Genomic DNA, 26,772 nt, shown 5'->3' with positions numbered 1-26,772 from the left:
ACAATGTATCGTATTAAACCGATGACAGTTTCCGCGAAGTGGTGACCCAGAAAAACCATATGGTCCATCATCCATGTATGTTTTAATTACGTTGTTAAAGAAAATAGGTTGATTCTTTTATAAGATGTTTTTGTAAACTAGAAGTCATGGTTATTCCAAAAAACGTGTCGGAATGAAGTGGTAGCAACAAAACACCGCTATTTTTTACTTCGTTTCAGCTATCTGATTTTACCCAAGCTATGGAGTACCCAATAATTTTAACGAGGTTGAATATTTGAACAATTTAGTTTAAGGAAAATTAAACAATTTACCCTACGGTTTGGTTAGTTAGTCACAAATCATGACCTCATTTCAGACAAAGAGCTCATTCAGACTCATTTATTTTTTCAAATATTACCATCACCTTAGCCTGAATGAAGCAAGACCTAGTTTATTTGACAGTTTACTAGGTTACCTAGAATTGTCTTTTGTCTCTGAATGATCTTAAAGTGCATGCTTCAGAAGATTTTCATTAAAACTAGGTACTGATATTTTCTTAACACAGCTGAAGATAGAATTCGGTATTTTCCAAAGCGGTTCCCGAAATTCTTGACTGTTCGTAAACAAATCCCAAAATAATCTTAATAACAAATAATGCATTGATGTTTGATACCGATGCAAGATTTCATACAATTCTGTCTTTTTACGGTTCAGTACCCAAATCTGTCTTTCTGCCACCAAGATCATATCATAAACTGTCATACTTAGTTATAAAGTTGAAGTTTTCAAATCTGAGGTTTTCTATAACCAAATAAATATTTTTTCGCAAATTAGTTTTCTAACATCTAGCCTATTTGCACGGAAACCAAAAGTATGGCGGTTTCGATTCGCACTCCATCAGATTGGTTCTAGTTTTATACACTTAAATAATTCTTTTTCATTGGCAATCATAATTCTTGTCTTCGTCTCTTCACCACGATTCTCGTAGAATTTAATTTCCGTTTACATGCCACACTTCGGGCTGGCGTCGCTGCATGACATTTACGATCTTAAAAATAAGTAGCTGATGTTTGACATCGTATACACAGCTTTGTTTTATGGTAGTCTTAATATGTTTCTTGTTAATTTAATTGATACAACATTAAGAGGTTTTAAATTGATTCTAGGAATGGGCGATTTATTGCAAAAGCTCTAAAATTAAGGTCATTGCTATGTACGTACCCTAGTCGCTCCCAATTTTAAATTGATCATTTTTTGGACCATCATTTAATGAAAAAACTTAACCCCGCAAATTATCTCATTTGAAGAATTCCATACTTCCAAAATATCTAGTTTCACAACAATTCCAGCCAATATCTATATAATCTTTAATATCACTCTCGTACTGTTTTTCATAATCCCGAATCACCGTTGCTTTTTCTCTTCGACCTATAACGACTGCCAAATAATAGTAACAATCTTCTACAATTATCTGATGAATCACCGTCGCATCTTTGTTTAAACGGAACTCCGCACGTACTATTGTCGCTGTGTGGTTTCAGCACAATGGAACTGGTGTCAGATGGCGATGCACACACACCTGTACACACACATTAACGAATACTAATGGATGGCTCGTTCTTGTAATCTTGTTCTTTATAATTTTATTAGCACATAGATCGATCAAACGTTTTTATTGTAATGGAGGAGTTGTAGAATTTCTCAATCATTGGCTTCATGCTAGAGCCTTGGTTTCTGGATCTAATTTGTTTTTGTTTTCGAGTATATTGTGATCTAATGCGTGTGTTTGGTGCAAAATGGATGCAACCCGATATCTTCAAGACCGCAGGTATCATTCCTATTATAATAATGTTTCGTTTTATCTTCAAAGTCGAACATTATTAAGTCGTTGTATCAGTTTATGCATTTGCCACTGGTATTCCATTGAGACACATCTTTATTGACTGTAAACAAAATTGGAGCGGATCAAATATCAAAAAGCTTAAATTTAGCTGAATGAAAATAAGCGAATTATGTGTTTCCATAAATAGTGGGGATATTGCGTAAGAGACATTGATATATGTTGGTGTCTGGAGGGTTCAGACCAAAATGCGTGGAGCTCGCGTCGGTACGGTGGACAAGGATTGATGGGCCGTGGCGTCCTTAATAAGAAGTTAGTGCCCATTTACAATGAACGGGATCTCATCTCACGACTGCTATCTGGATCGGTAGCTGTCTAGATAGACAGTCATTTGTCTTTGTGCGTCCGGAGACGAGTAAAAATAAATAATATTTATTTTCAACTATATTAATAGAAGCAATAGATTCGTTTTGCTTTACTAGACACACAGGTCATGAAAATTTGTTATTAACAATCAAAATGACTTATTAAATGTTAGCCATACGATTCACAAAGACAAAACCATGTAACTGACACCTCATTCCACAACATCTGTCGTCACGATTTGAATCATTTATATCAAACTTATACTTTATTATAACACTGGCGCACATCTCAAAGACCACCAAAGCTCAGAAACCACAAGGAAGCGTTAAAACTAACAGTGATATATATTTTAACACAACTAGATGAAGTGTTGAAGTATTGTCTGCTGTGACATAACCGCTTCGTGCGGCTAAAATTAGCCAATCGAATCTCGCGTGCGCCCGCGCATCGCTGCAGGTGCGCTCGGTGTTGCCGCACGCGAAAATGCAACTGGGGTACGGGTAAAACTGAGAACAGGAAGTTTTAGTGAACTTTAAAGCAGTTTTTTCTTTGGCACAAGTGATGTGAGATTGTTGAGATATATGGCATAATATTTTGTAAGAAATTTAGTTGTAAGTATGACATGTGATAGTGGGTATGAAACTTTGTATGTTGGAATGTCCAGGCAACAGGTGCCCATCCCATATTTCCTCTAGAACTGGATTCGTGAACAAACTATGTGTGTTCCGGTAGAAGACTAATATTTCTAACTTTGTTGGTGGTATGCGTCTTATTATAGCCTCGGTTTAGTGCCAAACTCTCAGGTGCGAACTGGTTATCAATTACTGAATACCATTCCGGCATTAGTTTTGATTTAGATTATTGCTTTGGGTTTTCTTTGAAATGTCATCAGTTCTATTTTGTACGGAGAGAGTTGGTTCGTTATTTGGTTGAACGTTATTTCAATGAGAATGCTTTTTTTTAATATTTGGATCGTTGTTTAGAATACACTGAGTTTAGTGTATAAAATGACCCAAGATAATGCAATAGGTCTAAGACCTAGCAAGATATCTAAGAAGTTCTTTAGACAAGAGCCAAATATTTAAAACAATCATGACTCACACAGTAAGGAATGTAATTATTATGTCGCAGGGATTAAAGCAGGGACCGGCCGGATACTCATTGAAAGGGTTTTTGAAGGGGTTTTTTTAAGCGCTTCAAGAAAAAACCCTATGACATATGTTACACCTTCGAACGGATTACTGTAACCCTGTTCCGAACAGGTTACCCTTTCACTACCCGGTAACACTGTAACAGGGTAACCCACTCCAACCTAAGACAATGCAATATGCACTCTTTATCATAGACATTACTTTGAAAATAGTATAACCACGAGCGCACGTGATATCTTACCGCCCAGCGGCGCCATTGTTGCATTTACCGAGCGACTTGTAAACATGGAATAAAAATCATTGTGGATATGATCTTACAGTTTAATTTTGCTTGTCGCACTTTTCAAACGTTGTGATATATATTTTTCGTGTCTATACTTGTAGACCAGGGTCGATAATTTTTAAAACCAAAAAAAAGAATAGTAGGATGAAACCCATTAGAAAAGGAGGGGAATATTATAAAAATGAAAGGAAAAATAATTTACGGGTGATCTGAGGTCGGGAAGGGGGTGGGAGTGACGTTTGAAGAGTAAAAAAGGGTTTTTATCGATTTCCGGCAAAACTAAAATTCGTATCGAAAAAAGTCAAATGGCAAAGTTTTAAAAGAAAAAGATCTAAAACTTTTGTGTTTACATTTTTTTCACATAACCTCAAAATTTATGTGAAAAATCTAAAAAACCAAGATTGTGGTTTTTTATTTTTATCTTTTACAAAAATTTATTTTTGTAACGAAATTTGGTGAAAACTTACTTTTTTGTGTCCCAAATACGCTGTAATTTATTTGATTAAAAATATTTATTTTTTCACCTTATTTTGAATTAATATAAAAAAACACTAATTTTCAATCGAAAATTCACCCGTCAAATCTTCTCAGAAAATGCAAAAAATGAAAAAAAACTTGTATTCGATTTTTATTTAAATTATTATAAATAATTTCATCTAAAAAATTTGATCTCATTTTGTGCTCAATAGACCAATAATCGAGGAAGGTTTTAGGCTAGGTATATAAAATTACGCTGCAACTAATAGGAGCGAAGATTTAATGGAAAATGTGGCAAATACGGGGAAAAATATTAATCTTCGAGGGCTTTCGTTCAAAAATTCCTAACTTATATCTTCTAACCACGCGGACGAAGTCGCGGGCAACAGCTAGTTACCTATATGACGTTTCGCGCGTAGGTAGTTTGTCCGAGAGGCGCGAGTCGCGGCGCGACGCGTCGGCGATAGAAGAAAATCAGCTGTAGTCTTAGTAAAGCAATGAGGGGCCGCTAGGGTGCAAGTATGCAGCTCAAGTTTAGTGGGTAATTCAGGGTAACACGAATAAAAGCCTTTCGTGAAGGTAACCACTTCAAAGGGTTAAGTTATTGAAGGGGTTAACCCCTTCACGTGGTTACCATAATGAAGGTGTTAACCATTTCGCTGGGTTTCGAGGATGTAACTCGAACAAAAGGTAACACTGCGATATGAGTTACCCCGTGTACGGGTTACCCTGTCAAACGGCTTAACTCTAAAGTGGGGTTGTCCGGTCCCTGGATTAAAGTCACATCCACAAAGACACCCAAAATCAGAACAAGCATCATAAATAGATCACACAAACACTTTCTTACGCGAGGATCAAACCCGTGACACGTCGCGCCCAGTGAGTTCGTCGTGGCCTATCGGCGATCCGAAAATCAGAATCAAGAAGACCGATGAAGATTATGATTCAGATTTGTTAGCACATGATGTAAATTATATCACTAATATAATTCTACGGTATACAATAAAGAATATTCTCTTCCATCCCTTTCCATAATTCAAAGATCATACATACTTCACATTATCCTTAAATTCGAGGCTCAAACATTCTCTCTCTCAGATACACAAACGTTACGCACTCGACATAATATTTCATTAACGTGAAAGGGGAAATTCTGAGCATGCCACCATCCCATTAATGCTTGAAGTTTTAATTACGTCACATAGTTGAGAACTAAGTGTTCCTTTACTCCATGCCTTGTAAATGACAGTCGTGACCGAATTAACTTCCTGTCAAGAAGGATGTTGCTTTATTGCTTTTTGCAATCGTTTGTAACAAATGTACGACTACCCTAATTATGTGTGACTCCTATGGAAGTTACTGACCGTTGAGTAAGTTTGTGTTGGTTAATTTGATTTGTTTCGTGGTTCTTTCAAAACGAATTTCATCTTTTATGATAAAAGTTTTCAATTCAGGTGAAGATTCACTGTGTTTGGCAGACAAAATATAATTATTTTTCTCGACATTACTTTTTTTCTTGCAATGGTTAAACTAAGTGTTTTTATGAATTATCTTATAAATACTATTTAAAAAAAATAAATCTTCATGTATCGATAACATCAATAGCAGTTTTTCAACCAGAAATTACTACTAGCATTAAAAACTTCAAGCAGAATCCACCATCATTACTATTAATTAGCACTTTTTAATGAATCATCAGTAAGCATTAAAATAATCATTACTTTCCTAATAAATATTGCGTGTCATAAAATGCGATGGACCAGTCATCTTGTTTTGAGCATCGTAATAATATTTCAGATATAATTTAAGACAACTCCGACTTAGTCAAACACAGCTATTATCTCAAAGCTACCTCCTAATTTAGCAGAGTATTAAAGTAGAAGGTGCTAATCGTTTATTGTCAGTTTTTTTGCGTAAGAAACTGTATTTTAGATCTATTGTTTTCTAATCTAATAATTTAGTAGTGTAGGTTATTTAATGTTAATTTCCTTTTAATGTTTCATTTAAATACAGACCAATTGAATCTTCTGATGACGTTTAAACAATAGAAAATGGCACTAAGATTCGTCTACCTCACCGCTTCTTTAGTGCTCTCCATTCGGGAGTAGACACGACCCAAAAATATCCCACCTAATGAAATATGAATATGTTAATTTGTAGATTCAAAAGTACTCGTCATTATTTCATAAGGTAAATCATATGTTTCCTACCTAAAATCTGTCCCCATATAGCACCGGTTAAACTGGAAGCCGACTCCAACATATTCGGGAAAAGGCTAGGCCGATGATCATACAGCACCGAATGAATACTTTTAGTTCCATTTGCATCGTTCAAATCGGAATTCAACCAAAAGATCAGATCAAATCATATCGGATCGATCAAATCAGAAACCGATGAAGATTATGATTCAGATTTGTTAGCACATGATGTAAATTATATCACTAATATAATTCTACGGTATACAATAAAGAATATTCTCTTCCATCCCTTTCCATAATTCAAAGATCATACATACTTCACATTATCCTTAAATTCGAGGCTCAAACATTCTCTCTCTCAGATACACAAACGTTACGCACTCGACATAATATTTCATTAACGTGAAAGGGGAAATTCTGAGCATGCCACCATCCCATTAATGCTTGAAGTTTTAATTACGTCACATAGTTGAGAACTAAGTGTTCCTTTACTCCATGCCTTGTAAATGACAGTCGTGACCGAATTAACTTCCTGTCAAGAAGGATGTTGCTTTATTGCTTTTTGCAATCGTTTGTAACAAATGTACGACTACCCTAATTATGTGTGACTCCTATGGAAGTTACTGACCGTTGAGTAAGTTTGTGTTGGTTAATTTGATTTGTTTCGTGGTTCTTTCAAAACGAATTTCATCTTTTATGATAAAAGTTTTCAATTCAGGTGAAGATTCACTGTGTTTGGCAGACAAAATATAATTATTTTTCTCGACATTACTTTTTTTCTTGCAATGGTTAAACTAAGTGTTTTTATGAATTATCTTATAAATACTATTTAAAAAAAATAAATCTTCATGTATCGATAACATCAATAGCAGTTTTTCAACCAGAAATTACTACTAGCATTAAAAACTTCAAGCAGAATCCACCATCATTACTATTAATTAGCACTTTTTAATGAATCATCAGTAAGCATTAAAATAATCATTACTTTCCTAATAAATATTGCGTGTCATAAAATGCGATGGACCAGTCATCTTGTTTTGAGCATCGTAATAATATTTCAGATATAATTTAAGACAACTCCGACTTAGTCAAACACAGCTATTATCTCAAAGCTACCTCCTAATTTAGCAGAGTATTAAAGTAGAAGGTGCTAAATCGTTGTATTGTCAGTTTGTTTTGCGTAAGAAACTGTATTTTAGATCTATTGTTTTCTAATGCTAATAATTTGAGTAGTGTAGGTTATTTAATGTCTAATTTCCCTTTTAATGTTTCATTTAAAATACAGACCAATTGAAATCTTCTTGATGACGGTTTAAACAAAATAGAAAATGGCACTAAGATTCGTCTACCTCACCGCTTCTTTAGTGCTCTCCATTCGGGAGTAGACACGACCCAAAAATATCCCACCTAATGAAATATGAATATGTTAATTTGTAGATTCAAAAGTACTCGTCATTATTTCATAAGGTAAATCATATGTTTCCTACCTAAAATCTGTCCCCATATAGCACCGGTTAAACTGGAAGCCGACTCCAACATATTCGGGAAAAGGCTAGGCCGATGATCATACAGCACCGAATGAATACTTTTAGTTCCATTTGCATCGTTCAAATCGGAATTCAACCAAGATCCAAGATTCATCTCGTTAAATATAAATCGAAATATGCATGGTATCAAACAATTCCACATAAAACCGTGTGAATCCAATGTGTTTGGTACAGAATCGGACACGTCAGTGCATTACACCCACTCGGAGCCAAATATACGTATCAACGTATCAAAGTATATGAGGAGCGAACGACTTGAAAGTGATTCCAGATATTAACATGCTTTCACTTGCCCATCCAAGTATTATCTTTAGTTTGTATTGGTACTTGTGGAGTTTTTGCCGATTCGTCTGCAAAAAATGGCATTCCGTAACTGTCCTCGAAGTTGTATCTTCAGATATAGATTGGCAAAATATAATGACAAGAAATTGAAGTCTCGTAAATAAGGTGGATGAAATACGTGAAAAAATATGAAAAAATGAAAACCACGAGTGTTTATCATAACTCTTCGGAACTGACTTGAAAGTCAGGATGCAACAGGACCTCATTACACGCAGAAGAGTTTGATTGCTGTGTAGCGAATGACAAAAGAGAAATCCTGAATGTTTCAGAATTATTTGGTACCATTTACTCACGTAGGAAATATTATTTTACTTGTGAAAGTAATTCTGCTTATAAATAAAGACTCCGTTTAAGTCCGAAACTTGTCGGGCGATTTTAAAGCCTGAGTAAACCAATTTTTAAATCTCTCGTATTTCGAAAGTTTTTAAGATTTATCGAGTCGGTACTGTCACGCAATAGGGCATAGTCTACCTTCTAAACCTTTCCATTCTTGATCATTGTTGCAGAAAATTATGCTAGCATGTTTATCATTTACATAAAAGTATCATGTAGATGCATTCAAACAGGAAATGCATTTAAGGTAATGTCGCTTTTACTTGGCATGCGTTAGCAATTAGTGCTATTTATTCAATTGATGAAATGTGCAATTTAACGCTGACAATGTTTTTTACATCAGTATATTAAGCTAAGTATTCTTCCGGAATGCGTGTTAACAAGGTCATACTCTCAATATGTCATTCTTGGCTTCTTTTTTATGATTACTCTTGTCAAATTCATAATTATTTGATCATTTGGCATGAGGTTTGTCTACATAAGTTGATGAGGTAGGAATATTGGAGTCTTGCCGGTTCTTCTCCATTAGAACTAGAGTCACTACTGTAACGTTTTAAAAGTGCCTGGAAGACGGCCTATTTGAAATAAAAACTTTTGATTTTGATAACAAAAATGAGAGTTAGTAAATTGTATAATTATTTTAACGTTGAGTAAGCTGTCTATTTGTGTATTTAACATAGTCAAGAAGTTAGAGTAGTTTCCAATCACTCAAAGAGATGCAGCTTCATTTATTTTCCCAATTGAAGTATTATTCCGAATTCTTGTGAAGCGTTGATTAGTGAAATCAAGCGTTGAATTAAAACATGGTAAAACGAGTTTGTGTCAATACTGGACGAGGCTATAACACCAAAGATGGATACTTTTCTAAACATTTTTCCTTATGTTCGAAGCGAGCGATGTGAATTTTCTATCCAGATGTTCTAGAATCATCGATAGTGTTTTTTGAGTGTTGTTCTTATTCCTGTAGGATTACTGGAATTTAAAATGAAAATGCATAATTAGAGGTAAATACTACGTTTTTGTGGCAGTAAAAATATTAGACTGACTAAACAACTGTTAAAGTTTGGTCAGGAAGAGACTGATGCTACGCACTTTTTAAATAATATCTTTCTCATATACCTAATGGGTCATCCCTTCTCTATATAAGCCAGCTTTGGCTCACATTCTTGAACACGTTTTGTTGGCGATTCTAGATTCCAGTATATTGAGAGCCTAGGAAATTGTATTGGTACCTATTTACATGGATTCCTAACTTCCAGATCTATGAACCATAAGGTCACCACCTCATTTAAGCGAGTTCTTCGTCTGTTTTAATAGTAGTATCTATAGTTTAATATTACTCACTCGTAGCTGTGAAAAAAGTAATAACTATTTAATTACTTAACCTTCTTACCTATCTATATTGTAAGATGAAATAAGTAAGTCTGCATTCAATTTTATAATCAAATTCAAAATCAAAAAGTTTTTATTTCAAATAGGCCGTTTCTCAGGCACTTTTAAAACGTTACATTACTGACTCTAGTTGCACTAAATGTAACTTATAAATGTAACTGTTACTCTCAAAGAAGCACAGAATTAAATAAACCATAAGTATTTATATGGAATTGGAAGTATACAAAAACACCGCGCAACAAAAATACACAAATCAATTTCTCAAAAACAAAGTAGGTTAAAATAATGAAACTGAGCGGAAATAATCAATCGTTCTTTTGTAGAAACAAGCAAGAAAGCAGAACAAACATCTTTTAAACTGATCAATTCATCTAATTCCCTTTACGCTTAATTAAGAGATGTCTTATTAAAGCTGTAATTTAATTAGTAAGTAAACAGTTTTTTATTGCTTCTGAACGGTAATAACAATTTACTGGCCTTCGTGAAGATGGTTTTCTTTAGCACAATGTTTTTGTTCTTAACCTATAAATTGTCGAAGAAAATACTGCTTGATAAAGGTGAGCAAAAAACTTGTGGAAAATATCTTTGTTTTAACAGACTCAAAAATAAGGTATAATACTCTTAATTTTTTATTTTATTTTGGTCTTTTGTTTTACATTTATTATCGCTTTTAGTTTGTATCGTTTAAAGTTTAAACATTTATAGCTATTAAAACCGGTCAAGTGTGAGTCGGTATTTAAACACTATCGATCGATCTTTGATGTGCTACTGGACTTATGGTTACAGACCCTAAAAAAAAGCTAAGCCACTACAAACAAAGCCATTACTTACTAATTTATTATCAATAATAATAAAAAAACAACACTCCAAGTCAAAAAAATCTAATACTTTATGAAATGCTTTTGAAACCATAACCCATCTTTCAGCCGCAGTCGGTAAAGAAGATGTTTTATTTACGGCATTACTACCTCGTTGTTTGTAATGACTGTTTGACCGACATTTCGGGTTAACCGTAATCTTTACGAATTAACTGAACACTGGGTTCTAAGAAACGTCTGTCCTGTATTTGTTGCAATAAATAACTGTTTATGAGTTAATTTTTATGTTCGTGTATTAATCTGTAAACGAAGATACTGGAATAATTGAGATGATCGAGTTGGTTTCGCGATTATGATGGATCCGTACAAAAGTTATAGAATAGAAAAAACTGATTGGAATTGTTAATTAAACAAATAAATGAACCTCAATGCTCACGATTTGTTGTTATAGCGGCAACAGGAATAGGTACATAATTTTAGCTATCACGCTTCATTAAGAGCTCGTGGCTAAGCTATAACTGCATAAGTGATTCGATCACAGGTTAAGCTATGCTTGACGCGGTTGGTCCGTAGATGGGTGACCATCTTTGTCATAACGAGTTCCTCCGTGTTTCGGAAGGCACGTTAAATTGTGGGTCCCGGCTGTTATTCCTACATCTTTGACAGTCGTTACAGGTAGTCAGAAGCTTGAAAAAGTCTGACAGCCAGTCTAACCAAGGGGTATCGTGTTGCCCAGGTAACTGGGTTAAGGAGGTCAGATAGGCAGTTGCTCCTTGTAAAACACTGGTGCTCAGCTGAAACCGATTGGACTGGTAGCCGACCCGAACATAGTTGGGAAAAGGCTAGGCCGATGATGACAATTTTCGAATGTCCTTTTTGTCTCTCTGGTACATTTTTACGCGTAAACTGCTGAACCGATTATACCGCATTTGAACGTAGTAAGCTTGGTTTTCCAGAAAGGTTACTAATTAATACAAAAAACCAATCTACAAGTGAGTGAAACCGTGCGCATAAGTTAGTTATGTTACAAAAAAAGTTTTATCTGTAAAGAAAAGTAAAGATAAATAACAAAATGCTTCTCCAAGTACAAGTGTTAGCTATACAAGAATAGGGGAAAGTAATTGCTGTAATTAACACATCTGTAAAGTCCATTGAGCGTGGAGCAAAGCATTCAGTCAGTTTGGTAGCCGACGTTTTACGAGAAAGCAATGCGTCTTGAAAATTACTCAATCTATATATAAAATGATTGTTTGTCTGTTTGATACGTAGAAATAATATTTTTATGGCAAACCACATGATAAGAGGATTTAATAAATAGGAATAGGTGCCATAATGGGCGGTATGATCACTAAGAGCGATCTTTTGTATATTGTAATTTTGTGTAAAGAAATAATTAGATTTTGATGGAATGTACATAAGTTTTCTAACGACGACTGAGAGAGTTTCTGATTATATAGGAAAAAGTAGTCAAGACTCACCAGTGCAAAGAGAATAAAAGTTTAGGTTCCATTGATCACCACTCTAACTTTCGTACCTGTTACGTCCAGAATATTTTCTACAAGCACAAAATAAAATTGCTTCAGTAAAGCATTGATTAAGAATATAAGTTCACTCTTTTACAATAATCGAAAAAAAATAAAAAGGAAGTGAAACGAGTATTTTCTACTAAATTGGTAGACTTTTTAACGTCGTGCATCGGTTAGGTCTTAGAATAACTACACAGTTCTATATCGGTTAAAGGTCATATCGGTCAAAGCATGCATGCATAGAGAACATTTTCATCTAAACAACGCATATACGCCAAAGCTCGAACCACATTTACTTGCATATTTAGATTCCGTAGGACATGTTACTTTCTACAAGCACTAACGATGATACAATTGCTTCGATTTTAATGCATTTGAGCACTACATTGACAAGTCAAAATCACGTCACATATAAGCCAGTAAAGCAGTCATAACCTTCGTTCAGGATAACAGCAGAGAAAAAATGGCACGTCACTAGTCGAAAGGAAAAGTGACCTTACTTTCATACATTTTTGTATGTAGTTTACAGTTTTTGTTTTCTATTGAGTTGTAGGAAACATTTCTATAAACACAGCACCCATTAATAAAAGCTGTAATGTTTTTCATTCATTGTTTTCTTTGAGACCACCATATTTAAAAAGGTCGGTAAACACACAACAGGCCACCACGCCACAGCGAGACTGAATGAAAGAAAAACAGGTGTCGTATTTCTAAGCGCCATATTTAATTGGGTCGGGACTAATTTTAGAAAATTGACTTTTTAGTGTTGCCATAGTCTTATTCTGATTCACCGGGCGCGGGAATGTTTTATCTATAGACGATTGCATTATAAATATGTTGCTAAGCTTTTGGTATGGTTTTTTAAACTATGTAAACATTAAGATTAATTCATGATTAAATAATGTAAAGACGTTAATCTTAATTGGTTGTTTGAAAAGTAGAAAATTAATAGTTTTGTTTTGATCTTTATTAAAATTTTATATGCATTTAGGAAGAAAAAAAATATTGAAAGCATTTTTTAAACACGATACTATAACTATGTAACTTAATAAAAGCTATAACTTCTGAAGCAACAACTAAAACTTACCTAAAGCCTAATTAATTAGTTAAAAACCTAATTAACGATGCTACACTCACAAAATCTGAGATACATTTACAATGTATCTATCTCTCATCCAACTAATATAATCCCGCGTCGCCTCTCACTTCCTCTCGTTCTATTCTTGTCCTAAATGACAAATGCAGGTCAAAAATAAACAAGACAACACATGAGTACAGACTAAGATTTTGCATAATCATGAATTACGTAGCCGAATCTGAAAATTGTAAAACTGGCAATTGGAAAAGTGCGAGACAGACTTGTGTTCAAAAGATTCCGTATTGTAAGGAGGGTAAATAAATCATATTTGTTATATGAAACCTATCTTTTATTGTTTTTAGTGTTTATTGTTACAGCGGCAATGGATTTATACTCCTCAACTTTCACATAACGCCATCATGTCTCAAAATAAGCATAGCTTGTATTATGAGTACTAGATAACCGATAAACATACTTCTATCTTTCTAAATACATACATAATATAGATACATTACATCCAGACATAGATCAAACGATCGTGATCATCACACAAACATTTGTCCTGGATGGGAATCGAACCCACGACCTCCGGTATAGCAGTCAGGGTCACTAACCACTGGCCAGTCGAAACAAAACATATTTAAAAAAATATGCAATTTAACTTTCACGCTTAGTCGAATATACTGGTGACATACGGACAGATAGCTAAGACGTGTCCTGTTTCACTCTTTTGGTTTACGGTACCCTAAAATTGACGTAATATGGAAACGCGCCAATATTCCCTTCACGTAAACAAATGTTTACGACTACCCACGTTAAACAAATTTGGTGATTCGTTCCACTGGTGATGAGTTTACTTTGAAATGGGTTACAGGATTATAATTTTAGCATTAAATGAGATGTTTCATAAAAGGGATGTGATGTTTAACAAGTGTTTCTGCTTATTTTTGGGATTCGTCCATTTAATTTGAAAGGTGGTGTTAATTACTAATTTCTGAGTTAAATTGTCTTGATAGAAAAGAGAAACATGCATCAATGACCACGTTTGGTCGCCTAACATTTCACAATTATTGGAAATTTGCTTTTTAACTTTGACACGGTTACAAACCAGTAGTAGCTTTGTAGTGCCACCTTGTAACATTATAATAATGAATTAATTATTAATCCTACAATTATAAAGCGAAAGTTTGTATGTCTGGATGTGTGGATCTTTTTTCCTCTTACACGCAAAAACCACTGAACGGATTGATACGAAACTTGGTACACAGATAGTTTATATCCAGGATTAACACACAGGATAGTTTTTATCCCGATTTTGTGTTTCCGTGGGATCATTTTCCATTTGTTACGGGCCGGCGAACAATAACTAGCTATTAATATAAAAAAAAATACGTCTGAATAAATACACAAGCCATCATATTATTATAATCTCGCTGTAACTTTGATATTGCTCAACTCCCAAAGATTTTCATAATTACAATTTAAACGCTATTGCCAACTTTCTAATTAAGAACAACGGAACTAATGAATCCCCTAAATATTTAATGAGTTGCAAAACATTTTGAAGAGTTAATCCAATTGGTTTTGACAAATAGATTATTTAATTAGCTAAGCTCTCAAATTCTCAAATATTTAGGTCATGTCCGGTATTTGTGATAAGTTTAAAGGCAATTTACGTGGCTATTGTGTTGAGTATTTTACTGAAGTTTTTGCCCTGGATATATTCCGAATCTGAATGAAAAAATGTTTTTATTTCTACGTTTCTTAATAACTCATATTTTATGCTACGTTGAGATACCCACGATTCTAACTCGGATTTGATACGTTAGTTGCCTTAAGCATGCAAATCCATGCCGCTCCCTATTTTGGTTCTGGATGTTTTAATAATCGTCCTATACTACTTTTTTTTATTTCAAAATAGTGATCTGTTTTTTGATGCATGACAAAGACTTGCATTTTGTCGCCCAGGTCTTCTCAGCCTATCCACCCTTGAACCTATTCGCTTAAATTCCGGTGAAGTAGCCAAAATCAGAACTCATTCCAACTGCATAGATCCAAAAATCCTGTTACTCCTGTTACTGTTATTATAATTACTACAATTTTCAATTGTTAAAGAATAAGCTGACAAAGGGCCAAAAATTGATGACTCTGTACCTTAAAAATAATAATGATTCGAAGTCAACTCAAACCGCTGATGCATCGCTTTCACCCACCCTGTGACAGACAGCCAGACAGCTACGTAACGACTTGTAATATCCAAAAACATGCCATGAATCAATAGAATATACTCGTACGAAGTTTGGAGGTTAATTCTCTTTCATGTATATATATAATGTTTTGAAGATTTTCTCTCAGTTTTAAGAAAGCGCGCGTTCGGGCCGGTCACAAAGGAATTTAGTTGTATTGTGTTAAATATTTTGGTCGTGATCGTGCTGTGTGTGATATATTATATTATTATTCAAGATGCTTGTGATGGCTCCTTTGTCTTTTGGTAATTGTTTTCTTTATATTTTTACTGTGATACTTCGGCGGAAGTCGTGGCTTTTGTGAAATGAAAATGGTGATCGTGTTAAGTCAGCCTTTGTAAATAAGTTCGTGAACAAGATGTCTAGATAAAAAAAAATGAATGAATTCATATAATTGTACACTGACTTTTCTTCAATTTTAATAAGTAAGAGAAAAGTAATAAAAGAAAACACTCCTTTGTTTACTCTATAGGTATAAAAGACTTAATAAAAAAAGGAGAATTTTATCCGTCCGCGACTACATCTCTGGTTTTTCATCCTGGACAACCCTTGTAGACTATCTCCGTCCTGGGCTAGGTGGTAAGCTGATCTATTCTTTTTTACTAGCGAAAATCTCAAGAAGTCTTCTGTGTTATCTTCAACGGGGAAGATTTACGGGAATGTTTTGAAAATTTTACCACAATATTTACCACCTATCCACTCTATCACATAACTAAACGGTCCAATCAATTACATCGTTGACGGACGTCGCGTGTTCACAACTACATTAGAAAACGTCTGGTTTCGCTCCGAGAAATAACTGCTGATTAATTAATTTGATTATCACAATGATAGGTTTTTAATTCCGCGTGTTAATATCTAGAGATGTTCGTTGATTGGAGTTGTTGTGGCTTGGATTTAATTAAGTGATTTGTAGATGACTGGACTAACAAGTAGAGATTTCTTTCAAGAATGAGCAGTACCATTATAGGAATCTTTCCGAAAGCCTGTATTTTATTAATTGTTTTTGTACCTAGATGCGTAAACTGTTTATTAAACAAATTATTGTACATAAAGCAAACATTAATTTTATTTATTAGGTAATATACCTAATTATCTATCAATGACAAGACATGGTTAGTAAAAACATATTTTAAATAGTACTGACATGACAGCAGATTGTTGAATACCTAAGCACCTTTGAGTAAACAAATTAAAAACCTATTGCATTCTGTAACTTAGATTTTAAAATCTATATTAGGTACTGTTTTTTCTAGCAGAGTTACAATTTCAACAATTTCCATAGCAATGAAATTTTTGATAAACTTGTCTCTGTTTACATACATGGTTAATGATTTGTTAAAATAAGCTTAGTAAACGTTATTTACTTAAATGATACCCATTATAAATAAAGTTTATAGTCCGTCAAATAAATCATAAGGCAACGTTGATAATAGAGAAACGTCACTTTACTTGATATCCATTACTTAGCTTATTTTTGAATGTAATTGGCAGTTGTTTAAGTAACGAATGGCAAATTATAATCTTCTTTGACATTTTCAGTTGTATGTAAGTAATAGATAAAAGTTTTAAAAACGTCCTTAAAATTAAGTAACTCTCTGAAGGGTATGAGACGTTTTAAATTAAGTAAATTTTGTAATATACTTCTCCGCATTGAAGCATGATTAAGGATTTCAGTTGGGTCCGAAACTAGTCAGTCTAATCCGATAAATCATCATCATTCGCCTAGCCTTTTCCCAACTATGTTGGGGCCGGCTACCAGTCCAACCGGTTTCAGCTAAGTACCCGTGTTTTACAAGGAGCGACTGCCTATCTGACCTCCTCAACCCAGTTACCTGGGCAACACGATACTTCTTGATTAGACTGGTTGTCAGACTTTTCAAGCTTCTGACTACCTTTTAACCACTGCCAAAGATGTAGGAATAAGAGCCGGGACCCACAATTTAACGTGCCTTCCGAAACACGGAGGAACTCGTTATGACAAAGATGGTCACCCATCTACGGATCAACCGCGTCAAGCATAGCTTAACCTGTGATCGATTCACTTATGCGGTTATAGCTTAGCCACAAGCTAATCCGATAAATATTAATAATTATTAATCCGCCTGACCAAAATTATTATAATAAAACCTATTTTCTGCTTATGATTGCTAAAAGCGGCTATCTAATAATAATTTCAGCCTTAGCCAACACTAAAATAATCGGCAAAAATCAACTGCAATAAACAAAAAGTTAATAAAAATCTCCAAATCAATTCCATTGACAACGCTTGCTAATTTCGTGAAATCTCAGCAGAGTTAACTCGGCCATTGACCCCGTTGTTAACTGACTAATGTTAAGGTTAACTATGTTATTAGTTAAGGTCTAGTTACAAAGTATAATTGCGTTACTATGCTAATGTTTTGTGTTTAAATAAATACTGAGTACGGTGAAACTTTCTCTTTGCACATCGCTTTGCATGTCAAAAAAAGGAAAAAGACGTTTCAATTAACACCAGACTATAGAAACGATTTTTTTGCTTTCGTCCGAAAATAAATTTTGTTGAATAACTTTCTTCTGGTATTAACTGAATATAACCCTATTTACTAAGGGTACGGCAAGCGTGAAAGATCTCCTGACTCTGCCCAAAATGACTTAAAGTGTCTCAATAAAACAAATGGAGAGTCAGCATTTCACACGTATAATAAGGTTTCTGACTTCACTCGCTCTGGTAGATATATAACCCTAAAATAGGCAGCAAAGTTCTTTCTCAGTGATATGTAGGTAGGTATTTATTGTGATCTTCACATATAAAAAAACTACTCACATTAATAAATTTAATCATTGTGTCTCGGGGGTTTTCATAAACATTCAAGTTACATAGGTACACAAATACACCCATTATCAACCAATCTGACGTTAATTTTTCCTGATCTCCAGAACACAAAGTGATGGCACTAGCAACGGCGACAGCGACCATGGAGTCGTCTCAGACCCTCATCCAGACGGAGTCGAGGGTCCAGAGGAGCTACCAGGAGGTCCAGGTCTCGGAGCAGAGGACAGTCAAGAAGAAGACGAAGTCCAGACGGCATAAGGATGAAGGGAATATATCAGTGGTGGGTATTTTGCACTTACGAGCAATTCTTTCCTCTTAGAATTACAAACGTTGTTGTTGTTCATAAATCTCCCTTTAAGGGGGCTTGTAGCTAGATTGTCCGAAAGGGTAACCGTGATCCCTAATCGTGAAGGGCAAATGAGGGAACATAGGTGGGTTTTAGTCCGTAGAAGTCACTCTGACTCCTTTCCGCTCTCAACCCAAAGCAGAAGGACTCATTAAGCCTTAATGGTCTTTTGTGAAATACGAAAAATGAGACAAGAATATATCAAATTAAGTTTTAAAAGATAAAGATTCGGGTCTTATAAAAACGATCTGAGGATGTGTGACATCTTGCTATTTTGAAACGGCTGAGTTGCTGTTACTCATGTTTCGTTTGTAGAGAATAATATCGAAAACACTTAAAATGTCTGCATTTAATACAATCTATGTATTCTATATCCACAATCATTTGCTTGACCATGTTTTCTGTAAAAGCATCCCAATTCTAATAATTCTTTTTTTGCCCTTTACTAAAACATTCAAATCTTTACCTTCCAGTCAAAAAGTTCAGAAAAGCTGTTCAAGAAGATGAAGGCTGCCGACGCGGAGTCGATCCCGCAGTGTCAGAAGTGCTCCCGGCCGGTGTACGCCATGGAGCGCATCAAGGCAGAGAAACGGATCTGGCATAAAGAGTGCTTCCGATGCGTGCAGTGTAATAAGCAACTCACGTATGTATTTAAGCTATTAAATTATTTATTTATTTGGGACGCAAAACCGTCTGCTATATTAGAGTAGTTACTGAAAAATTGTAAGCATACAACTATGCTATGGATAAGGTTTTTAAACTGGTACAGTCGAAAACCGAGTATCAGGATTATTTGTGATCGCGGTCGATTTGAAAAAGAAAACTGGGTCAAGTGTGATTTCACACAAATAGGGGAAAAAATTTACTGCACGGATAGCCGAGTGGTTGAGGTCACCACGCCAAACCCACTCTGCGCGTCGTGTCGCGGGTTCGATCCCCGCGTAGGACAAGCATTTGTGTGATCCACGAATGCTTGTTCTGAGTCTGGGTGTCTTTGTTGCATGTGAGTTGTATGTTTGTAAACCCCCCGCGACACAAGGATTGAGTTTTAAAATAAAAAAAGGAATTCATTTGATGCCCACCAGAAAATCCATGACTAACAACCCTGATCAACCCCGTTGTTTAACCACAATCTTTATTCGTAGTAATTTTTATTACAGTGGAAACTGTTGTATTGTGTTAATGCCCGGTGGCAAGATGAAAACTCCTGCGACACAAGAATTACATTCCTTTATTATATTTCTTTGGAACACAAAACGCTCTCATAATACAATCCAAGTGAAGTAATAAAATGAAAACAACTACGTTATTCTCAAGAAATAAATCCCTACTAATATTAGTAATGCGAAAGTAACTCTGTCTGTCTGTCTGTTACGCTTTCACGTCTAAACCACTGAACCAATTTAAATGAAATTTGGTACAGAGTGGAGTTGACCTTGAGAAAGAACATAGGATAATTTTTATCCCGGACTTTTGAAGAGTTCTCTTGGAATCGCGATATAACCGACATTGACGCGGGCGAAGCCGCGGGCGAGAAGCTAGTAGTTATAATATTCCTTAGAGCGATAGTCGTTTTAGAAAGCAAAAATGATTTGATATTTGTTATCAGAGTGGAGACCTACCAGAGCGATCACACGACGTTGTATTGCAAGCCGCATTTCAAACAGCTGTTTGAACCGAAACCCGTTGACGATGATGATGAGACTGACGGTAATTATACTTTAATTAATTTCCCTCTTTCTTATCTAAACAAATATACACTTAAAGTCCTACCTACACAGCCCATATACAAGAAGACGATCGAATAAATGTATTACAATCTTTCTTGACGAGTCATGACATTAATTATTTGTTTAAATACATTTGAGTGATTCGATTAGCGAAACACTATTAGAAATTTCATTAGATGTAGTGACTTTAATGTAAACGTTTTTGAAAATGTCTAATTATCGTACCAGCTTAATTTGTATGGAGAGCGGCGTTGCAGTTATAATGATTCCTGGATATAGATTAGTCCTACATACGAAGCATGCATGAAAAGAGAAAAAAAATACATTCCCAGAGATCAATATTTTTTATTATTATAACTATGGAAATCTTTTATTTGTTTGCCAACAGCAACTGTCCCCAAGAAGCACCAGATGATCATCTGCGAAAGTAATCCGGTCGAGCTGCCGCCAGATGTCGTTAGAGGTTAGTAAGCTGTTACATGTTGTTGCCGATAGATGGCAGCTTAACAATAATTATGACTGGGAAAAAAGTTAAATTCATGTGCGTTAAAAATAGCGCTTTCTTTACTGTGGTGTCAAGCCACCACTTGACCATAACCTGAAGCCTGAAGAATAATTTGTGAGAGATTTGTTTTAGAAAATCTACGAACTCGGTTAAGTAAGTAAAACAATCAAATGCTTCCCAAGAATATATTCCAACGCATCCATGGTGGTTTACCTTTATGACTGAAACTAATTATTCGAAATCTCGCAAGGGAGGTCATATCGACGACCCCACACTTCACACTATAATAGCACGCACTATCTTACTTCAGAATCGTGTATCCTACGTCGTAATCGTAGTTAACAGTGATCAGTAACTTATATTGCGAGGTGGTGCCATACGGTCTCCTCCTCCACATGTATGTACCAGTACCTGTACCCCCCGCAGCCTCGTCCAAGCCGGAGCTGGGGCTGGAGCAGCTGTCGCAGCTGGACGTGAAGTCCCGCTTCGAGGTGTTCGAGCGCGGCGCGGCGCCGCAGCAGCCGCCCGAGCGCGCGCAGGCGCCGCGGGAGAAGACGCAGGCCATACTGTCCAAACTAGCCAAGTTAGTATAACTCCATACGTTTAAAGCATTCCACAATATCGTTTATGATTTAACTGAGGGTAGACTTTTCAATTTGACGAATGTTTGACGTCTCGACAGCTTTTGTAAAGAAAATATGTCAAACGAACATATTTATCCCTCGGATAGAAATTAAACGATGTTTGAATAATCGGCCCTAAATCTGATAAGTCCGTCAGACAAATTTTGTTTTATAATTTGCAACACAATGTTGCAAAACTAATTGACATCCTTTTGCACCTTCCACCCAAGTTCATTTAGAGTAGGGTGCTTACAAAAAAAACTTTCTAGTCTGTTAGACAGTATTTTTTTTCGTTTCTCATTTATACACAAATGCTTGTTCTGACTTTGGTTTATGCATGAATACCATTTTAAACTGCTTTGAAACTCCAAGCGAGCGAAGGATTTAATTCCTATATTTATTGAGTCATTTTTAAAAACAATAAATTATTAATTAACACACCTACACTTGCCCTCAAAGGCTAATAATCTTGGTTTGCCATTTTATACAAAACACATAAAAAATAAAATACTAGATACTATTTCTAGTAGTATTATTATTTTGATAATCTTTAATATTTACAAATGACTTCAAAGAGGCGAAGGTTCCCAAATCGTCAGTATTCTTTATATTTGTTACCTTTAGGAGTTCGGGAGGATGAACCAGATTTTTAATTATTGTCATAAAGTTTGGTCCCTAAAAAGCTCATCAAATTTGCCTCAATAGTTCAGTAGTTAAAAAATATATGGTGTAAATTGATTTTTAGTGTCACTTTATTATAAAACTGAGTTTTGAATTAAGCACACACCTATATTGATTTCCTCTTAATTACCTTCACTAATCCAACCAACAAAAACATTATACAGAAAACACATAAATAAAATACCTACAGACCCACTCAAAAACTCACTACATCAAAAAAAATGTCATTCATATTATAATAATATAACATAATAAAATAAACCAAGTATCAATATGATTCATCCTCTCACTTGCGTCAGAGGGAGTGCTATTTCTGTGTCCATGTGAACTCTCCGACCGCACTTGTGATGCGAGCGATCGTAATATGTTGATATACATTGCTAGGTACCTATTGGGATTCTGTTTTGTGATGGTTAAACATAGTAAAAAGGACTTTTTTGTGCAGGTCGTTGGTTATTGTGTCTTAAAATTGTTTTGCACAGTCTAAGTTATGTAATTATCAAGTTATTGAAATATTTTTAAATAAATTAATAGAAGAAGGCTGAGAGATCTAGTTGTCTTCGGCTTTTGTCATTCGGCTATTAAAACAAATTCAATGAATAATAATGTTAAAGTTTACACCTACATTTAAATGAGGTCATATAAAACATAACGAATTTAAACCTCGAAATGAAATGAAACTACTTTTACGGATTTTATCGCGGTTTAATTTTGGATTTTAGTTCCCGACGTTTCGAAACCTTTGCAGGTATCATGGTCACGGGCAGTCTCAGATGGCGTTCGTCTTGACAGTAGATGTTGCTCGTACTGAGCAAAAAAAAATTTAACCGCGATAAAATCCGTAAAAGTAGTTACATTTCAATGTCTAACAGTCGCGTAAACCTAAGAATTTAAACCTCCTTTAAAACACACACAATAGATATTCTGGATTCATCTATAGTAGGTCGTAAATACCCAAAATAAATCTAGGCCTTACCACATAGCTAGCTATCCTAACACTCCTACCAACTTCTACCGAATACCAAAACTGAAATAACCCAGCCTAAACAATCAATGTACATCAAAGAGATCGATACGCACACCGCCTAACATAATACCTTTTTTCTAAACGCAACATGTTTCACAGTTTTTTATAACGGCGAGCCATATTACAGCTAATCTCACTCTTAGCACCTTAAAATAAAGACGAATATTGCTTGTTTCAAAGTTTAGTTAATTTGGTAAATGTGTTAGCTTCTGCTGTATTCATTTTAATCCGCGTTCAGTGAAAGGCGAACGAAAATTTTGTTAATTTCGTACGTTTCAGTTTATTTTGTACAGTTTTGTGGTGATTTGTCTTTGTGCTTGTGTTTTAAAGTGATGTACAGGTAATAATGAATAATCTGTTCATACTATAGAGGTCCAAATTTCTATTTGAATAATTAAAGTGTAAATATTAAGATAAAATTCGCAGTAAATGTGTGTTTAAGAATTTGAAGAATTTGGAATTGAAGTTTTTTTTCTGATTTGCTACATTTCGAACAATGTATTTTTTAACTATGTTTTTAACTAACAATTAATTAGAGCCATCTTTGAAGATGGTTTTAATTGTCTGCGTTCGTGTCAAATTCCTGTATTGATTTCTTCAGAGATTGAATCGGTTTAATAGATTTTACATACTCGATCATAATAACATTATCTGTAATCCAATCAGCTGAATATTAAACAAGAGATGTTGTAATGCATTGTTACTATAATAAGACTGGTTCAGTTCAGTAATACTACTGAATTTGATTACGCAAGTTTATATATCTATCTAGCATGTTAGAGTAAGAGTTTAGTTTGAGATATATTTGACTGGAATAGTTCTTTTTACTATTTCGTGATAACCGCAACTAGCATACCAAAAATGTTTGAAGCTTTAGGGACATTTTTTATATAATTAAAGTTTAATTAAGAAGTTTACAAAGATGAGTAATTTCTCAACTGTGTTAATTTTGAGTGAACATAAAATGAAAAGAAAAATAATGAAAAAAACATTTGTTAAGCACTCTATTTTCTTATCATTCTTGTCTATTAAACAAAACTTTGTATTTAAATTATCAAAGTAGATTTTTTAAGCGATTTATTTTTATGTCTAGACTTACTTTTCTAGATTCTAGCCTTGATATGCCATTGAAAACAAACAATACAATATAAAAAATAAAGACTCAGGCACGACTCGAACGACAACATTATTTTAATTAGTTTTCATCCCCATTTTGCCTTCTGCTTAAAACCTCTTTCTAATAAATAAACTTTTTACTCTTAAATCTACACAATGTATGACATAAAAACAGACAGAATAATGTTATCACTTGACGTTTTCGAGTGGAGTTTGAAGACGGTTACAATTTACTTAATTATTATCATAATATTACTTATTTGTATACTTAAATATTGGTGTTTGTTAAGGTTCAAGGCGAAGGGCATGGATGTCGGCGTTTCTGATGAGTACCTGAACGGAGTGCCCATTGAGGCCAGTTCCAGTGAACCAGAGGAGGATGAAGAAGGTGAGTCTATAATAATAGGCTTAATATAGGCCTTTTTACAATAATGGGAAATAGATGAATGTGGTTGGTTAATGTGTTTAGTTTGGCGAGTCTTACTAAGGGGTATCGTGTTGCCCATGTAACTAATTGAGGAGTTTAGATAGGCATATGTATGTCCCTTTTAAAAGTTGCATCCGGTTAGACTGGAAGCCGACTTAAACCAAATTGGTAAAAGGCGGATATATATTTTAGTTGGAAAAAAATGCTTACCCAGAATCAATCTTGGAATACCCTGCAAGGGGTGATTTCTTAATAATATTGTGTCTTATACCTATATCCGCTGAATGCGTTCAGTTGATTCCAAATGGCCCAGTATAGGGAATCGCGGAAGGTTTTGGAGAATGCCTTTGCCCACAAGTGGGAGTGGGATCGTTTCATCCTCATTAGTCAGGTACTACAGGTAGAAGTAGTTCTATGAAAAAGTTTATTTTTAGACTAAAAATGAATGGGGCTTGATATAATTACTCTAAAACAATAAAATCTCCATCCACAGACGAAGACTCGGTCCTAAAGAAGTCGTACAAGCACACGGCGAGCCGCGAGCAGCCGGTGTCGTTCTGCAACATGAGCGAGATCGTCGGCAAGTTCGAGACCGGCCAGCACTCCTCGTCCGAGAGGCATCGCGAGCGCAAGCAGGAGATACAGAACATACGCAGCAGGCTGTTCATGGTGAGATGTGATAGAAATAGGCAACCGGCACGGATCTTGAGCGCTCGGCGGAAGAGTGGGGATCACTTTGCGCAACGTACACTCATGACAAAATAAAACGCCAATCTTGAGCCGTCTTGAGGAGCATGCAACTGCAGCAAAGAACGTGAAGTGACGGCTATGACGCGATGCGCTGCTGGATTATCACTGCACTTTAGTTCTCCCCGCGCCTCTCTTCATACCGCAAAAGGGACAAGGGAAAAGTTTTTAAGATCCGATTTTAAAGATTCTGAGTTGTAGTGCCTGTAAATTGTGATTGAAATTTTCGGAAGTTTTTGGCAAAAAAGGCTGCATTATTATTTTTTGAAAACGACATTTGCAGTAAGGATTGTAATCCTTGTGTCGCAGGGCTTTTCACAAACATACAAATCATATTTTCATAATCACAAAGACACTCAGACTCAGGAGAATTCGGCGATCATACAAAACGATTTTCCTACACGGGTATCTCGGGAATCATTGACAGGTCGGGTTCAGAGGGTTTGGCTTGGTGACCTCAGCGACGCGGCTATCCGTGCAACCAAGTGGCATAGACAAACTATTCATTTTTTCTTTTCTTACTAATCTTAAGTTCTTGATTGTGTAGAGAAAGACAGTTATAAATTATAAAGAGCAATAAACTGGATGTCTGCTCTATTAAATGCAACTTCAACAATCTTTTTAATGTAAAATATATCAATCTCATTGTACATCTTTGTTACAGGGCAAGCAAGCGAAGATAAAGGAAATGTACGAACAGTCTGTGCTTCAGAGCGAACAAGGTGAGTTTAAAAACTAATAACAACAACTTTCACACAGCGCCATCTAGTCGTCTTCGAAAAACATACATTATATACTTAGATCAATTAATAGATTTTTTTCTTGATTTGGAATCCATCCTATGTCTTCCGGTATTGCAACCAGGTTCGCCAACCATTACACGAACAGGCCAGGCAAAATATACGTAAATCAAGCATAAATAAACATAATTTCAAATCTTTAACTTATATTTTTAAGTAACTTACCTTAACCCAACTCTGGGTTAAGCTCGACTTTGTACATGAACTTTCCAAGAACATATTGTCCAAGTGTGTGTATTTCTGTGCAATAAAGTATAAATAAATAAATAACTTTTGTGAGGATTGAATCTATTTATAATTTCTAGTACATCTTTTTTCAGTCACTTTTACAGTGTTTCAGTAAAGACTATTTGCTCGGTTACAAAATAGCATTCGTTTC

General features: G+C 35.1%; 1 protein-coding gene across 4 annotated transcripts in view; it reads left to right on the top strand.

Annotated features, from left to right (window-relative positions):
- Positions 1-26,772, top strand: part of LOC113496135 (LIM domain and actin-binding protein 1) — a 40,553-nt gene that overhangs the window by 8,059 nt on the left and 5,722 nt on the right. Inside the window, exons 1-9 of one of the 4 annotated variants that reach the window (XM_026875259.1) lie at positions 905-1,807; positions 18,496-18,671; positions 19,211-19,380; positions 20,347-20,447; positions 20,856-20,930; positions 21,399-21,555; positions 24,710-24,807; positions 25,340-25,515; positions 26,258-26,315. In XM_026875259.1, coding sequence (XP_026731060.1) covers positions 1,696-1,807; positions 18,496-18,671; positions 19,211-19,380; positions 20,347-20,447; positions 20,856-20,930; positions 21,399-21,555; positions 24,710-24,807; positions 25,340-25,515; positions 26,258-26,315 — 1,123 coding nt within the window. In that variant the 5' untranslated portion in view covers positions 905-1,695. Of the gene's footprint in view, positions 1-904; positions 1,808-15,714; positions 15,822-16,023; positions 16,156-18,495; positions 18,672-19,210; positions 19,381-20,346; positions 20,448-20,855; positions 20,931-21,398; positions 21,556-24,709; positions 24,808-25,339; positions 25,516-26,257; positions 26,316-26,772 lie in introns of those variants that run through there. The other 3 variants (XM_026875260.1, XM_026875262.1, XM_026875261.1) reach the window with 3 other exon arrangements.

The sequence above is a fragment of the Trichoplusia ni genome, chromosome 7 (assembly GCF_003590095.1).
Source record: "Trichoplusia ni isolate ovarian cell line Hi5 chromosome 7, tn1, whole genome shotgun sequence".
Lineage (NCBI taxonomy): Eukaryota > Metazoa > Arthropoda > Insecta > Lepidoptera > Noctuidae > Trichoplusia > Trichoplusia ni.
The sequence above is the reverse complement of the archived record's forward strand: the minus strand, read 5'-3'. Positions and strand labels throughout refer to the sequence as shown.